Source organism: Vicugna pacos, chromosome 20 (assembly GCF_048564905.1).
Source record: "Vicugna pacos chromosome 20, VicPac4, whole genome shotgun sequence".
NCBI lineage: Eukaryota > Metazoa > Chordata > Mammalia > Artiodactyla > Camelidae > Vicugna > Vicugna pacos.
This window is the reverse complement of record NC_133006.1, coordinates 32,009,877-32,027,506: the sequence shown is the minus strand read 5'-3', so window position 1 is coordinate 32,027,506 and position 17,630 is coordinate 32,009,877. Positions and strand designations below refer to the sequence as shown.

Below are 17,630 nucleotides of genomic sequence, written 5' to 3'. Positions count from 1 at the left end.
AAGCCAATTTGTTTTTCCCTCCCTTGTTTTAGGACTTTTGTACCTATATGTTAAGACTGAAGCCACTTTGGGGCTCTATATAACAGAAACTGAATGTGAGAAATAATTTCTTTTTCCTGAAAATTGGAAGGCAGAGACTCTGATTCTTGGAGGGAGAGAGGGTACAATTACTTCTACAGCCGAATTTGTTAGAATTGGCCATACTCTTTTAAAATAGTAAAAACTTTAGGATTTTGCTTTTATTTAATCAGAACATGAAATTTCTCAACGTGATGAAAACTATGATTATGTAGGAAAATTATTTTCACAATTATTTTACCTCTTTTAAAGATATCCTGAGTAAGAACAGTCTAGTGGAAGGACTTCAGTTATACTTTTGATTTTTCAGTGTAGAAATATCCTTTCCTATTGTCGTGCTATGTGTAGGGATGAATTTTATTTTTGCACATTTTCTGCGATCTTATGATAGCTGTAGTCATAGACTTCGTGTCTCTTTCTTTCCCCTCTCTCCCTTTCTCTTCCTACATCTCTCTCTCCCTGCTCCATCCCTCTACATAATATCCACTTGTGATGCAGTTCTGGTGCAATGGACCAGGACGTGGACTTGGCCACAGAGGATGGAGGTTTGAGTTTTGCTCTGCCATATGTAAGCTTTGAGAACGTTGACAAATTACTTAACTTCTCAGGACCTCAGTCCATCTATAAAGCAAAGGAAATAATCATTGTGGTTGCAAAAGATTAAATGAAATAATGCATGTGAAGGAACACATATTAACACCAACACCCTATTGAAAATTTTTTTTATTGGGGTACAATATACATAAAGTTGATCATGTCAACCATTTTAAGTGTATAGTTCAGTAGCATTAAGTGCATTCATAATGTTGTGCAACCATCATACTATTTCCAGAAGTTTTTCATCATTTTAAACAGAAACTCTGTGCTCATTAAATAGTAACTCTCTGTTTTCCCCTCTTCCAGCTCTTGGTAACCACCTTTCTACTTTCTGTCTCTAGGAATTTGACTGCTCTAGGTACCTCATATAAATGGACTCATGTAATATTTATCCTTTTGTGTCTGGCTTACTTCCTTTAGCATAATGTCTTCAAGGTTCATCCGTCTTGTAGCGTGTGTCAGAATTTCATTCCTTTTTAAGGCTGAATAATATTCCACTGTATGTTTATATCACATGTTGTTGATCCATTCATCCATTAATAGGCATTTGGATTGTTTCCACCTTTTGGCTGTTGAGAATAATGCTGCTGTGAACATTGTTGTGTGAGTGTCTGTTTGAGTCCCTGTTTTCAGTTCTTTTGGGTGTATATCCAAAAGCGGAGTTGCTGGATCATAAGGTACTTCTTTGTTTAACTTTTTGAGTGACATTCTATTTTAAAATATTTTTTTGAATCTGTTGAATGGACCGTAGCAATGAGATTCCTAAATGGTGTGTTTGTTCATAGTGGTCTTTTAATTCCCATAGTTTACCTCATATGAGTCAGGACAGCAAGGCCACCTTACATTTCAGGACTGCAGGAATACCTTGCCATGGTGGCAAGCTCTCTCACCCATGGTCCTCAGAAACGCATTTGCCGTACATTTAGAGATCATTGAGGGTGAAGATTTGCTCTTCTGGCGCCCAGATATGTTGGTTAAATTATAGATGAATCAATGAATATTATATTTTCTGCTTTGGGCCTTTCTTTAGGGACTAAGGAGACTGAAGAAGGCTGAAGACAGGCTGATGGGCTCGGTTGGTAGACTCCACTGTCTCACCATGACCGCCGAAAACACAGCGCCAGGAGACCTGGCTCTCACCCCTCTCGTCACTTGCAAACTCTGCCTGTGTGAACAGTCTCTGGACAAGATGACCACACTCCAGGAATGCCGGTGCATCTTTTGCACAGCTGTAAGTTTTCCTTGATGCTTTCATCATGAGACAGTACAAAGGGAAGGACTGTACAAGTACAGGGTACATTTCTATGCCTGACTTGAGAAGCCAGAGTGTGCTACCATATGATCCTGCTTTGGAGAATGATGCCACGTTTGGATCTGATTCTAAATACTATTTTGAATGGTAAATCTGATACTTACTGGGTTTTAGGCAAAGTGTAACTAACATGTGTGTGAAATTTAATTATTGGTTGGATAAGCAGTATCTTTCTGTTCTTAAGTTCTAGCTAAGGAACAAAATAGAGACATTTTTAACATGCCTTAGTTAACTGCCATCTGCAAGAAGTATTTTTTTGGGGGGTAGGTAATTAGGTTTATTTATTTCTTTATTTCTGGAGGAGGTACTGGAGATTGAACCCAGGACCTTGTGTATGCTAGGCATGCACTCTACCACTGAGCTATACCCTCCCCCTGCAAAAAGTGTTTTGAATGATGGAGAATCAGGTAGCAATTTACTGAATTTTCTTTCATATACTTGCTCATCTCCTACAAAGCACATGGTATACAACTGTTTTACTTTGTCATATTTATTTTTTTCTCCTGTATTTTCAAAGCATGCTGAATGCTGCTTCTTCCTTATAATAAAGAGAACCCTATAGATCTCCAGGGATGGGCTTGTCTCTTTTAGTTTGACACTTGGTACCAATGCGCATGACCTTGATCGTGTGTTTTCCTGAAGGTTGGTTGATTAAAGTGTAAAGATGGGAAGCAGGCTGATGGGTTGAAAGGGACTACTGAAGTGTGAACCCAGGTGGTCTTGTCCAGATTTTCATTTATTCAAACATTTTTCGAGCTCCTGCTGTGTGCTAGACACTGCTGAATGTTAGGAATATAAAGATGAATAAGATGCTTCCCACAAGGAAGATGGACACATTGAAGGAACTATACAAGAGTCTGGTGAAACCAGGGATGGCCAGACATAGCGTACCCCAGGGGTGTCTCCCCCACTTTGGACCGAGCTTCCTGGTGGCAGTGCTTTCTGAGCTGAGGCTTTAAACAAGAGATTTCACACTGATGCCCGTGGGCCACATCTGGCCTCGACACATTTTTGTTTACAGCCCCAATTGGGAAATTTCAAATGACAAATTTTATGAATTTTTCATGGAAAAAATGAAAAAATAGTAAGATACAGCTCCTCTGGGCCTGTATTCATTGGCCCAGAAATAGATGTTCTTTCTTCTGTTTAGGATACCTACCTCTCTCCTCCTGTATGTGTTTGAATCAACTATACTTTTAAACTAAGGATGGATTAAGAGTCAGCCAGGAAGAGTGCTGGGCATCTCAGCATGGTAGAAGGGAGAGCCTGGTGCCTAAATTATAATATTCACCATTGATCTTTCCTTTGGTAGGCCTTGTATGGGCAGACTGTTAATACTTATTATATAAGAAGTACAATAATCACCAGACAAATGTGGGTTTAATACTCTGACTTGTGAAGGAAATTGAACAGTTTAGTTACAATGATTAGTGCTTAAATCGGGGGAGTAAGGAGAAAGGGATCATTAAGGAAATACTAGAATCATTTATAAAAAAGGCATTTTACTAAGCATACTTAAAAAAAAACAGATAAATTAAGGTGACATAAATTTTACTCCATCTCTTTTTCCTATGGTAATTTAATTGGCACGACACATTTTCAAACTAGTTATATTAATTTTCTTAACTTTTCCGATCGAGGATTAGGGCATGGAGAAGCTTTGGAATAATTTTTAGGTAAAAAGGAAAGCAACTAAAATCCTTTAATGTTTTGAACCATGGGATCCAAAGATGGCAAAGAATAGTATCCTTTATTCATTCATTCAGCAGATACCTGGTGAGCAGCATCTGTGTCCCAGGAATTGTTCTAGGCACTGGGATTTATCAGTTAAAGAAACAGAACCCAGCAGAGCAGGGTGGGTATAGCTCAGTGGTAGAGTGCATGCCTAGCATGCACGAGATCCTGGGTTCAATCCCCAGCACCTCCATTAAAAATTAAATAAAACCTAATTACCCACCCCCCAACAAAATTTAAAAATATAAATAGACATTAAAAAAACAGCAGATTCTTGCTCTTAGGGACTTATATTCTATCAAAGGGGTTAACATGATAAACAATAAGCATAATAAATAGATAAATTACATAGTAGTGGGTAATAGGGACTTAGAAAAAGTAGAGCAGGAGGTTAGAAGTGTGGGACGAGGATGTTGTGATGGTCCGGTGGACAGGAGGAGGCTTCACCAAGTGATGTTTGTGCTGGTTCTTCCGCATCTTGTCGGCCTGTGTTACTTTACAGGAAGTGAGGAAATGGCCTTGTCATCACGGGGTTGGCTTCAGTTTCCTTTGGTCTTGCTTTCTTTCTGAGTGCTGTGCTTCCGAATTACTTTCTCCAACTTTCTCATGTTGGTGCTGTGCTTCCGAATTACTTTCTCCAACTTTCTCATGTTGGTTTCGGACCCTTGCTAATCCTTGAAACAAATGAGTCAGAAGCAGCACTTGGATAAAGCCAGGATGGAAATTTTTGGCTGAGGGTTACTGACGTTCAAAAGCAGGATATGCAATTCACTTTTTGCAATGAGATCTCAAGGTGCAGAATTCAAATTTGTGTGGCAGCGTTGGGTAAAAAGTACACACTTCAGCAAAGGCTGTGTTAAGGAGTCGACACTGCCAATTATTGTTTCAGCAGTCTCAGTGCCCAACTAAAAATGCAGCTGTTTCTCATGTCTCCTTCAGCAGTTTGAGGGGAGGAGTTAGTACAATCAGATTATTCTGTCATCTGGATTCATACTTCCTCATAGTTGGGGAGTACTCAAAAGCAGAAGGTGAAATGCCTGGGTAGTTTTGGTTTCCCTACCACTTGGGAACTTTCCATAGCTATAAACTGTAACTTTCCCCTGGCTTCCCAAATACCCCATTTCCTGTGATCTGCCAAAATAAGTAAGCTGTATGTGTTTGATTACATTAGCGTCTATACATTTGCAATTGATATCAGCCTCACCTGAAATACTATTCTAACTTTTCTTGTTAGAGCTCTTATTTCTTCTTTTAAAAAAATTATTTAAAAATGTGTCTAATCTCCCTAGGTTTTGATTTGCATTCAATTAAAGATATCAAAAGTGTTTCTGTTTTCAAGGCTGAAAAGAAATCTGTGACATTTTAAAATATACCATATACTACTAATATCCAATTTTTCTGCTGCATTTACTTTTATTAATGTTAGTACTTTAATGACATCAAGATAGCATTAGAAGTGAAGTTTAATTTTCAATGTTAATTTTATTTTCTTTTAGCATATGCAGTATCAAATCTGTGTGATATATGGAATATTAAAGAGCAGAAGCTTTCAATCAAATTTTTCTTCTAAGATATTTAAAAATCAAATTCATAATGCACTATTCTTTATTAAATCCTAATTTCCAGTTTTAAATATGATTGGCTGATGTCTTGCAGTTACTGGCTGGGAATGACTTCTTGCATATACCATATAGTTAAAATGGTTTTGCTAAGATAGTTCCCCCTTCCCTCCCTTATTAGGGGAATGTTCCAGTGTAATGGTTCTTCTGCTAGATGTGGTGCTAAACTTGTATATTTTCATCAGTTTAGTAGAGCTTTTTATACTTTCTATCCTTGTCCTGTTTTTCCTAAGAAAACAGTGTGATCTGTGTGCTTGGGGACAGTGAAATGGTTAGATGGGGAGTGTCTGACTTGACCTTTGGATGTTAGCCGGCTCAGACCTGGCCTTGAAGTAGGTGCTTCCCAAAACAAGTTGGTTCCATGAACCTCTAGGTCTGTGAAACAGAGATGATCTTTGAATAAAGTGTCCCATAGTCAAATTAGCTTGGAAACTGGTATGTTTTCTACTCCTCTATTGCACTTTAGAAACTCTGTGAAATCTTGTGGTTACAAAGAAAGCAAAGCGACTTGTTTAACTTTGATGAAGATTTCCATCTGACCAGTGCCACCTTTTTTTAGGGCAATACCTATTAACTTCCCCACAACCAGTGCTTAAAAGAATGCTGCCTTAATTTATTCCATGAAGTTAATTCTTGATTTAAATGACATCCAGAGAAAGGAATGTGACAGATGTTGCTTCAAATAATCTATCAGTATATCTAGTTTCTTATTAAAGAAAGCTTACTGTGTTGTTTGTGAAGATGATTTCTGTTTGACTCTTTGCTCAGATTTAACTTAGAGAAAAAAGTAGTATGAAACAAGGGAAACTAAATGTACAGGACAAAAATGGGTGTGGCTTTCACCAGCGTGACATAAATCTTTAGGTGTATCATGGAGCCAAAGAAGTTGGTATTGTGGGGTTACAGAGAGGTGCTGCAAAATTATGTGTTCTTGTACTTGAAAGTTAAGTATCTCGGGGGTGTTAGTCTACTAACTAATAATATAGAAAAAGCCTCCCTCTCTCCAGTGGATTTAAATAATGCAAATGTGAAAATTCAAATTTTCCTTTTCTGGCTTTTGCAACACACTCTTTCAGATAATATCATACCAGTATAAGTGAAGAAAAAATTCACAACAATTTAATTATCAAAAGAGGGAAAATTTGTGGGTTTCTCCCTTGTGAGCAGTATTTGCCTCTTGATTTATTTTGGAAGCTATTTCTGTCAGCCACAAATTAAGGAATAATGAAAACACAGTTGTTGCTTGTTTTTATAACCTAGATAATTTCACCTGAAAAGAGTTGGTATGTTGGGCATGGCCTATTTACCACTCAGATTAAAGACAGGATGTGCTCAGGAAGAAGAAAATAAAGTCCAGCCATATTCTTGCCTTTTTTCCATTACGTTTTGTTGGCTCTAAGTAGTTAGAACTCCTTTTACTATTCATTTCTCTGAGCCAAATGGATTTTCCAATGTTTAAAAAAGTGAGAGGAAATATAAAGCTTTTTCGACCAAGCCCGTGTTTTCCTTGGGGCCTGCTGGGTGACCTTTAAGAAAAGCTCATATATGGCCCAGGAGACATTTACAGTTTGGGAAGATTTTCAGCCTATGTGCTTGAACGTGTGTGTACGCTTCTGAGTATGTACAGTAATGCATACACGTGTGCACGCACATGGACTGGTAACTTTCAGATGAAGCAAAGAAGCTGCCATGGTTCTTTCCTGGGTTCCAACTGATATCTGCATTAGGAGAAAGGAATGTCATTTTTCTTTCCTTCTACATCTTCTTCTTTTTTTTTGCCAGATAAAGGTGCTTGCATTTATTTATTTATTTGTTTGTTTATTTATTTATTAATTTTTTATTGAGGTAGAGTCAGCTTACAATGCTGTGTCGGTCTCTGGTGTACAGCACAAAGGAATGTCATTTTTCTATTCCCACCTCCATCCTTCCCTTCCAGGGTCATATGCATGGTGATCGAAAGTGCAAATACAGAGCTAGGAAGACCCAGGCCTGTGTTCAGGCTTTCCCATGTAATGGTGTATGGCTTTAGGCAAGGCCCTTGGTTTCCACGAACCTCAGTTTCTCACCTGGGATGGAGGGAGGGTAGTGGATGCTAATTCCTATCTTAGAGTGTTGTCGAAGGCATCAAACGAGAATCCCGGTACAGCAACCAGCGCAGTCACAAGCCCCCAGGAAGTTAACATTATTACTCCTTTCTCTCCCGAGTCCTGTCAGTACTCTGTGCTATCCTGTTTTTCAAAAATGTTTTTGAGGAAGGAAATCCTGTAAAGACTTGACTTGCTTCCTCATTAGCCTTATAAAAGGCTAATGAAAGGTGGTTATATAGATGATTTCAACTCGCTGCTATTCCACAACACCCACTGACTAGCAGTTAGGATTAAGAGTGAGAAATCTCTCTGTTGGATTCCTCTGAAGACGAGCTATAATGGCTGGATGTTTCAACTGAAGATTTAGAAGTAGGACTTACAGGAGAAACAAAAACCCATACAAGCCGGAAAGTGAAAAGATGAGCACGTTTCTGATGGATGTAAAAGGTTCCGATGGAAGACTGTCTCAAGCTACTATTTATTTAAGAGCTGCTGATGCCCAATACAAATATAATGTAATTACTTACTGGCTTGATATGTTTAATCAGTATAATTTTAAGTATCTTCTATTGAGAACTCTGTGGAGCTGCAGGAAATAATGAGGCACCTTACTCCAGCAACGTTATAGAGGAGTTTTCTGTCCCCTCTTCTGGTCCTGTGACCTGCCAGCTTTTCCTGAAGCTTAAACATGTCAAGCTCTCTGGATTCCCATGTCTTCTGGTAGCATTAAATAGACAGAAGTAAATTCTGCCAGTTCAGAGCCCTCTCTTGCTCTACTGGTTTCTGGTATTAAAATACACTGGCTTGCACGATTGGCTTATGGTTTCCCTTAACTTTATCTTGGATGATTGACAGTGAGCCAGTGAATTTCTCTTTGTCTTTGTTTATTTGTGAATGACTTGAATATGCTTGCTGCTTATACTTGTGTAGAGTTCTAATGATAAAACTACAATGACTTTTGTTTTTGTCAGTAAGCCACTGGTATAAAACACACATTTTGATTCTATGTTTTTCCACTGACAACGGTTGCAGGTCAGATAGCATCTGAGAAATGAGAGCAAACTGTACCAGCATGAGAAATGGATTAGAGATGACTCAAGGAAGAGCTGGCTTCCTGGACCTATGATCTCATCCATTGCCTAATGCTTACCACTTACTTATTCAAGGAAAGTGGTAAAATGTGGCCAGACGAAACAGCAGCAAAAGAGAGGCATACTCTTGGGGCGTAATGACAGTGTCGTGGCCTCATAGTCCTAGAATTGGAAGGGATCTTAGGTCTTCTAGACCCCCTACCCTCCTAATGACAGAAGTTCTGCTCCTAGTTGCCAGTATGGCTTGACATTTAAGAGAACAGGTTTCAAATCTGGTTGGGCTTCCTTTATTCAACAAAGATTTATTGTGCCATACACAGTTCTGATGGTGAAAATGTAGTAGTGAAGCATCAGATCAAGGTCTGGTTTTCAGATCGGTCACATTTTAGTGCAAGATACAGACACTAACAAGTAAATACTGAAATCAGATGATGCTTTGCACCCTGAGGAAAAACAAAGCAGGGTGAGGAGATGGGGAATGCTGCGGGAGAGGAGGCTTCTACTTAATGTTTGTCGGTCAGGGAAGTCTTACTGACAAAGTGTGAGAGTCAGCCCTCTGTGTCTGTGGATGCAGAACCTAGGAATACGGAGGATCAGCTGTGCTATGCCACATTATATAAGGGAGCATCCGTAGACTCTGTGATCCACTGGAGGTCCTGGAACCAATCCCCCAAGAATACTGAGGCATGGCTGTGTTTAAGCATTGATCTGAAGGATGTGGCAAACGAACTGTGCAGATGTCTGGGAGAAGAATTTTTTAAGTAGAGGGAAGCAGTGTGGAAGTCCTAAGCTGGGAATGTGCTTGATATGTTCGCATCTAATCTCTGTTCTAACTCATCTGGAAACGCTTTTACAGACACACCTAGGAATAATGTTTAACCAAATATCTGGGCATCCCATGACCTGGTCAAGTTGACACAAAATTAACCATCACAGTCACCCTGCCTGCTGCATAGAGGATGAACTACAGGGGCAGGGGTGAAAGCAAGGAACTAATTAGAAGGTAAGTATGATAATCCAGGCCAGAGATGGTAGTGGCTTGGACCAGTAGATGGTAGCCATTACTGTCTTTGGGTAGTCTAAGTCTTCATTTTCATATAATATATCATCTCATAAGGTCAGGGAGAAGATTATGGTTGATAATCTAGATAAAGCATGTAGTGCAGTGGCCAGAATACAGCTGGCATGTGTAGCTCTACTGCTTTTGATGGATTATTTTACTTGAAAACCTCCAGGATTGGGGCATACCGTAATTCCGGTTATTCACTTATTGGAAATTCTAATTCTAAACTATCTTATTTTTCTACATTGATGTGAAACCTGTTTCTATATAAATTCTACCTGTTAATACTTGTTCTGTTCTCTAGAATAAAATTGATTGAAATCTTAGTTTTTATTCTACTAATTAGCCCTGTATTATTCGAATGAAGGTTATCTTTCTGTCAGAGGACAAGGTTACCCATTAAAAATTCACCCACAGCACTCTGTCCAGTGGGAATATTAATAAATTTGTTCCCCCCTCCTTTGCTTCGGTTGACACAATTCTTTTGGAATAAGCTTTATTTGCAAAAACTCCAGTCTTGACTTTGATCACTGGTTGAACAAGTACTTCAAGCTTTTCTACTTTCTCTTAGAAAAATACATGGTATCAGGGTAGCAGGTTTGTTCTATACTATGAAACAAGATTTAATTTCTTTTTCACAAAGAAGGTTATAAAAAGATGATACGTTAGTGATCTGTGCTTGTATGTCTTTTTTTTTTTTTAAAGCGCACCTTGCCAAAGTTTAATTCTTTGAACCACATGTCAAAATGTGATAGGCTGGCTAGACATGCACACCACTACGAGAGAGCAGGCAAAAGTGGGTGTCCAGTGAGAGAATTTGTCCTAATATCTACTGAGTCAACAAAGTTGATCTATTTATACCTTTTGAAGTTGTACTTTATTGCAGTTTCCTTTAAGTCTCTTCCCATCTTAGTTTGGATTCTGCTCTTCCTTTTGGTGCTACTGTGTGCCAGGCACTGCACTCATTATGTGCATGAGGCATAACCAGTCCAGCTTTCATGTGGGAAGCAGACCCACTGATAAAGGAAGTACAATGTGCTGTGGTTCATATGGGAACCCACTTGGACTAGGCTTGAGGAGGTCAGGGAAGTTCTCTTGAGGGGCTGAGACCAGAAGGTGAATAGGAGATTGCTTGATGGCAGTGTTGGTGGGGCTTATGGATAGGAAGGATGCTGCAGGAAGGAGGGGCAGCTGTGTGTGAGGCACAGAACCAAGGAAGAATGATCTACTGAGGAACCACACTGAGAGCTGAGAGACAGCCCTGGAATGTACCGTTGGAAGTATAGGTGTGCTTGGGCAGGAGGCTGGAAAGGCAAGCAGAAATGGATGGGGGGGTCTTGTGTGTCATGTTCAAGAGCATCATGGAGCCAATGGAAGGCTTTGTTTGGATGTGGGGTAGGGAAAGTGGCTTTGGCATAGGGCGGAGAATGATCTGAAAGTGTGCAAAACTGGAGTAGGATGAAGGAAGGGGGTGGGGAGAGCTCAGAAAACACTCTCATCAACATATACTCTATTTATCATGGTAGACCGTACTTTGCATTCCCACCAATGGTGTAGAAAAAGCCCCTTCTTTGACACTCGGTATTTTCAAATTTTTCATCTTCTCTAATCTGATGTGTGAAAAGAACATATCTCATTGTTTAATCCTTGCTTCCTTTTTTAAAGGAGGAAGTTTACTGCAGCCAGACAAACTCATCTCATGAATCTATCTTTAAAAGATAAATGGCTTGTCCAGTCCCAGGACAGTTTTAGCTGATTTCACACCTTAGTATTCACAGGACTCTCAAGTTAGAAAAATGGCCTTATCGAGAAAAGTGTAACACATAGGAGACATGAGCAAATGAAAAGGTAGCGCTCATTGCAGTCGTATTGCAGTCGTCCTACGATGGTGGGAGGTGTGTTATCTCACACACACAAGAAAACTATTTTCAAGGACACGATGTTACTAAGTAGGAAAAGAAATTTTTAAAAACTTAGGTAAGTGGCAGCCAAAAAGGTTGTGAGTTAACTGGAAAATTCATTTTCTGAACAGTTAAATTAATCAAAGATTGGTTATGCTGTGGATTTCAGATATGCATGGAACCTCTTGGAATCAGACTGGACATATTCTGCACTCCATTTCCATGGAAATAAATAGCTCTGTGTTAACCGAAAGCCTCAATGGTTTTGAATTATTTCCCACCTCCAGTAAGAAGGTGCTTTTGGTTTGACTCTTCTGGAAAGTGTTTGTGAGTTATTAGCCACAGGAATGGAGGGTTTTAATTCAGTCTCGTTGACCCTGTCTTTTTTTTTTTAAACTGTAGTTGCTGTAAAATATTACATAAGTTCAAGTGTACAATATAGTGAGTCATAATTTTTAAAGTCATAATTTTTAATTTTTAAACTTTAAAAATTATAATAACTACATACTCCATTTGTAGTTATTATAAAATACTGGTTTTATTCCCTGTGTTGTACAATATATCCTTGTAGCTTATTTTATCCTTAACAGTTTGTACCTCCTACTCCCCTCCCCCCACATCCCCCACTTCTCTCTCCCCATTGGTAACCACTAGTTCTCTAAATCTGTGAGTCTGCTTCTTTTTTGTTATATTCACTAGTTTGTTGTATTTTTTAGATTCCACTCATAATTAATATCATACAATATTTATCTTTCTCTGACTTACTTCATTTAGCATCATGCCTACCAGGTCCATCATGTTGGTATAAATGGCAAAATTCCATTCTCTTTTTATGGCTGAGTAGTTTTCCATTGTGTGTGTGTGTGTGTGTGTGTGTGCGCGCGCGCGCACATGTGCATACACACACATCACATTTTCCTTATCCATTCATTAGTTGATGGACACTTAGGTTGCTTCCATATCTTGGCAATTGTAAATAACACTGCTATGAACATTGTGGTGAATGTATGTTTTTGAATTAGTGTTCTTGTTTTTTTCTGATATAGACCCAGGAGTGTAATTGCTGATCATGTGGTAGTTCTATTTTTAGTGTTTTGAGGAACCTCCAAACTGTTTCCCATAGTGGCTATACCAATTTACATTCCCATCAACAATATGAGGGGTTCTGTTTTCTCCACATCCTCTTTGACCCTCTCTTTATTTTCCTATTAAAAAATCAAGGAAGGACAAGCGAGAGCATTTGAGTACCTCTTATGTAATACATTATATATATTTTACACACATACACACACATATATATATTTTTCCCCCATTTACTCTTACCCTCCAGATTACAGATAAAGAAACCAGTGCAGAATTAAGTTGCTTGCCCAATATCCACTCTCTTAATTTCTGGACCATAGGGTAGTTTGGATGAGATAAGAACAACCTCGGTGAAAATACATAATGTACTGCCTAGCACATAGTACATGCTCCCTAAATTTTATTTGTTAGCATGAACAATGGATGAGGCCCATATTAGGTGTTTGTGATCCTAAAAGTTTCTAAAGCTGGACAATGGCCTATATAATACAAAATGACAACTGGTTCCTATGTACATAAAAGGTTAGTCTAAGGAAGATGTAAGTAGAAAATGATTTAAAAAATTCAAGGAGCTCTAGAGACTGCAGGGTATATGTGTAATCGGAACACACTGGTGGCCATAGCCCCAGGTTGAAAGGATTGAGGAGTTTGCTGTGACTTTGGGCAAGTTATTTGAGGAAACCGAGGGCTGGGGGATTAAGAAGTCTGATTTACACACTTGGACGTTCCCAGTATACTTAGTGTATATTGAAATGGAGAAACTGAATTCAGGGTTCAAGCCCAGACTTCCTAGTTCAAATACTGGTGGTCTTCCAGCCTCCTTGTACATCATGCTGTGGAGTTACTGGTGTTCCCAAGAAGACCTCAGCCTGCCAGTTTCCAAGTGATTCCTGTGTGCTGAGGGTAATTAATGAATGGGGTACTCTAAGGCACAGAGATCTTTACTGCAACTGGAAAAAAACCTTTTATAGCTGTAATATCTGCTTTTCCTGGGTACTTTGTGAAAACCAGAGCGTTTTAATATGGAATGATCTCTAGTCTTTGAAAAACTTTATGGTTTACAGGGTGAGTCACCTTCAGGAGGAACAAAAGTAGTGTTTTCAAGTTGTAAAGATTACGGTATTTTCTTATGCTTTCTTTCTCATAACACAGAAATCATGGTGATGTAATGGGGCAGCCAGGAAGGGCTGTGTCTCCATTAGACCTTGGTTTAAATCTCCACTCTTATATTTCCCAGTCATGGGAACTTAGGGTAAGTAACTGAACTGCTTGGTGTGAGATGGATAATACCAGTCTCGGTGTTGCTGTGAAGATTGAATGTGATAATTTTAAGACGTATATCACAGTGATCATAGGGGCCTGACAAATATTCTTGGTCCCATCATCTCCTACTTTCTCCTGCCTCTCGTGTAATGAATATTTTAGTTCTAGGCTAATGGCTCTCAAAGTGTGGTCCTCAAACCAGCAGCATCAGCAGCAGCTGTGAACCTGTTAGAATTATGAATTCTTGAGCCCCACCCTAGACTTACTCAATCAGAAACTCTGGGCATGGGGCCCAGTGATCTATGTTTCAGTTCCTCCTCCCAGGGATTCTGATGCACTGGTCCAAGGTATTTGCAGAGCACTCACGCTATGGGTGAAGCACATATGAATTGCTCATTATCATGTGCTTTGGAATAGTATGCCCTTTTCTGTCTCTTTTGTGACCACTAACACACATTTCTGAAACAAGTGGTCATATGGCTTTGACTTATGATCTTTGCTTTGATAGTGTAATTTGCTGGAATACAGTGCTAATGCAAAACATTTGGAAAGTGGTGGTCAGAGTTTAACAAGAGCATCCATAGCACCTGGGATATGTAGACCTACAGATTTACTAAGAGAAAGGAAAGGAAGACTGGTTCAAATTACGGCAATTAAAAAAAAAAAAAAGGAAAGCAGCACATAAAACCTCCCTGATTTCTGGAAACTTGCTTTTTAGGAAATGTCAAGAAAGTTCACATTTTGGCAGAAGAGAGTCTTGTGGGAAAATTATGGGGTGAGAATAGTTGCAGTTTTGTTACCACCTAATTTAAAAGTAGAAAGGTATTCTGGTATTGCTATGGATAATTGAATAAAGTCATTTTGAGTTAATTTTGAATAAAACAGGATTGCTCATATTCAATTTAGTTACCATGGGTCATTGTCCAACTTTACCAGTCTTAAATCTAATAAATTCTCTTTTGTAAATGTAATCAAAGAGGAAGTTTGCTTAAGGCTTAGGTCTGTACCAAACCAATGGCACTTAGTTCCTAACCATCACTCCATGCAGAGAAGGAGCATCCTCTTGAGGAAACTAACAGCATCATTGTTGTCTGACTTTCAGGTCATTGATGTGAGCTATTTTACATGCCGACTTTATAGGTTATATCCTGTAGAGAAAAATGGAATCGACAGTGAGTTAGTTTCATTTTCCATTTATCTGGTGTAAATATTCTTTTAAAATTTCAAAAATTTAGGTAATTATTCTTCAATATGGCTCCTGTTAGTTTTAATTATTAAGGTTTTATTTCACTATAATTTATTCAAACTCTGGTTTAAATACTAATACAGATACTGGGGTTTTATATAAAATAACACACATGACTCCCGCTTTAAGGAACAGTAAAATCTGAGATTTAATGAACGGTATACTTTTTCTTTTTGATTTTTAGTTTAAAAAATATACAACAGTTTGGTATGAAACTTTTCAAACATACAACAAAGATGAAAACATTTTAACAATGAATATCTGTGTTCCCACCACCTCTTAGATTCCAACATTAACTCTTTACTCTGACTTGCTTCATTACACGTCTATCTGTCCATTTAGCCTTTTGTCCCTTGTATGGTTTTAATACTCACTGTGAATGCTCTAATAGAGTGTAAGTACTTCATTCTCCAGTTGTTTGCTTAGATTGGTTGAACGGTTATATTTTATGTAAATCACTTGCATAGCCTTGCATCTTGGCAGAAGGAGTTTCTTGACCCTTTATTAATTTGGGATTTGTTTCTTTCTGTGTTGCTGAGCCCTTATGTATATTTTGAGAGAGTCAGAAGGACTGCTTGAGAGTTCAAATAGGGACTCTTTAGGGGCACAGGAGGAGAGGAGGAAAGTGATAAATGAGTTCAGTGGAATCTACTGATGTTTAATCTGGGCTGTGCTTATCTTCACTGCCTGTCCTGGGCCTGTTGGCTGAGGCCTTGGGGCCAGCTGAGGGCTGGCAATTCTGAGGTCTAATGTTTCCTTGGAGGAAATGGAAGGATGTAAACTTGGCAAGACTTCTTGTTTTTTATTTTTTTTTCTCTTGGAAACTTCGGTTGCTTTTCTGGGTATACTGTGTCATGAGATAGCACCTGGCACACATGGATCTCCTTGGAACTGGTATCAGAATTGGGGCCTCCCTCTGCTAAGAAAGGCAATGCAGGCGGGACAAAAGGGAAAGCCTCGGAAAGGTCAGCTGAAGAGTTACTGAGTTACTCATGTTGGAAGGAGACCTTATGACCCTAGTGCCTGCTCCCTGCTCTGAAATGTTCTTCCAGTTTAGCAGATTTAATTGGCTTCATTGTAAGAACTGGACAGACTGCAACATTTCCAGGGGATTTCTCTTCAGAGCCATTTCTGTCACCAGTTATCTTAATTTGGTTGTTTCATGATCACTTGAGATAAAGATAGAAGCATTTGATCACTCTTGCTTGGTGGGAACAGGAGGTACTTTTATTGGGGCCCAGATTTAATCTCCTGTATCGAATGACTGTTCTCAGACTTACAAGGTGGATGTTAGTACCTTTTTCCAGAAAAAGTAACAGCACTATTTTGGGAGAAAATATTTAAAGATACTTTAAATTCTAATGTATGTTTAAATTTTGCTTCTATAATTTGCCCTTTAAGCTTCCTTTACTGTTTCTTCTGGAACTAGCTGATGCACGCATTCTGTATGAAGATGTTGGTTAGAAAATGGTCCTTTGTTCCTGTAGAGGTCATGCCTCTGAATTTTCCAAAATGACGTAAAGGCATTGATGATGGACATACCTTCCTTGATTAAACTTGAGGGCATGGGTGGTATTGAACCTGGTAAGTCTGACTTGATTGCACATTGTAATCACTTGGAGAGTTTAAAAATAACTAATGCCAGTTCAGCAAGGTTTCAGAATATGAAACACAAAAGTCAATTGTATTTATATCCACTAGCAAAGAACAATATCATAATGACATTAAAGACAGCAATTCCATTTATAATAATATCAAAAGGAATGAAATACTTGGGAATAAATTTAACAAAAGAAGTACAAAGTTTATACTCTGTCAACTACAGCATGTTGAAAGAAATTCAAGATGACTAAATAGAAAGATATCCCATGTTCATGGATTATGACTTAATATTATTAAAATGACAGTATTCCCCAAATGCAACTACAAATTCAACACAACTCCCATCAAAATCCCAACTATCCTCTGCCAAAATTGACAAGCTGATCTTAAAATTCATATGGAAATTTGATGGGCCTGACATAGACAAAACAATCTTGAAAAAGAAGCACGAATTTGGAGAACTCTCTTACTCCTTGCAAACTAACTACAGTGTTACCATAATCAAAACTGTGTGATACCATTGAAAGGATAGAGAGATAGATCAATGGAACAAAATTGGAAGTCCAGAAATAAATTCTCATGTTTATTGTCAGTTGATTTTCATCAAGGTTCCAAAGCAATTCAGGGGGACAGAGCAGTTTTTCAGCAAATGGTGCTTGGACAACTGGTTATCTATTTGTAAAAGAATGAAGTTGGACTGCTTCCTCATGCCACTGGCAAACATTAACTCAAAATGGGGTGTAGACCTAACTATAAGAGCTAAAACTAAAAAGCTCTTAGAAGAAAATATAGGAAATAGAAAAAATTTAATGACCTTGGGTTAGGCAAAGCATGAACAAAAGAAAAAAATCAGACTCCATCAAAATTAAATATCTTTATACTTCAGTGGACACCACCAAGAAAGTGAAAAGATAACCCACAGAATGGGAGAAAGAAATTGCAAATCATATCTGA

The 17,630-nt window shown here is 38.5% G+C and overlaps 1 protein-coding gene across 6 annotated transcripts in view; it reads left to right on the top strand.

Moving 5' to 3' along the window:
- RNF144B (ring finger protein 144B) overlaps positions 1-17,630 on the top strand; it is a 130,453-nt gene that overhangs the window by 77,022 nt on the left and 35,801 nt on the right. For all 6 annotated transcript variants that reach the window (XM_072945607.1, XM_072945608.1, XM_072945605.1 and 3 more), the window contains one exon: positions 1,706-1,906. In XM_072945607.1, the coding sequence (XP_072801708.1) occupies positions 1,742-1,906 (165 nt within the window). In that variant the 5' untranslated portion in view covers positions 1,706-1,741. The remainder of the gene's footprint in view (positions 1-1,705; positions 1,907-17,630) is intronic.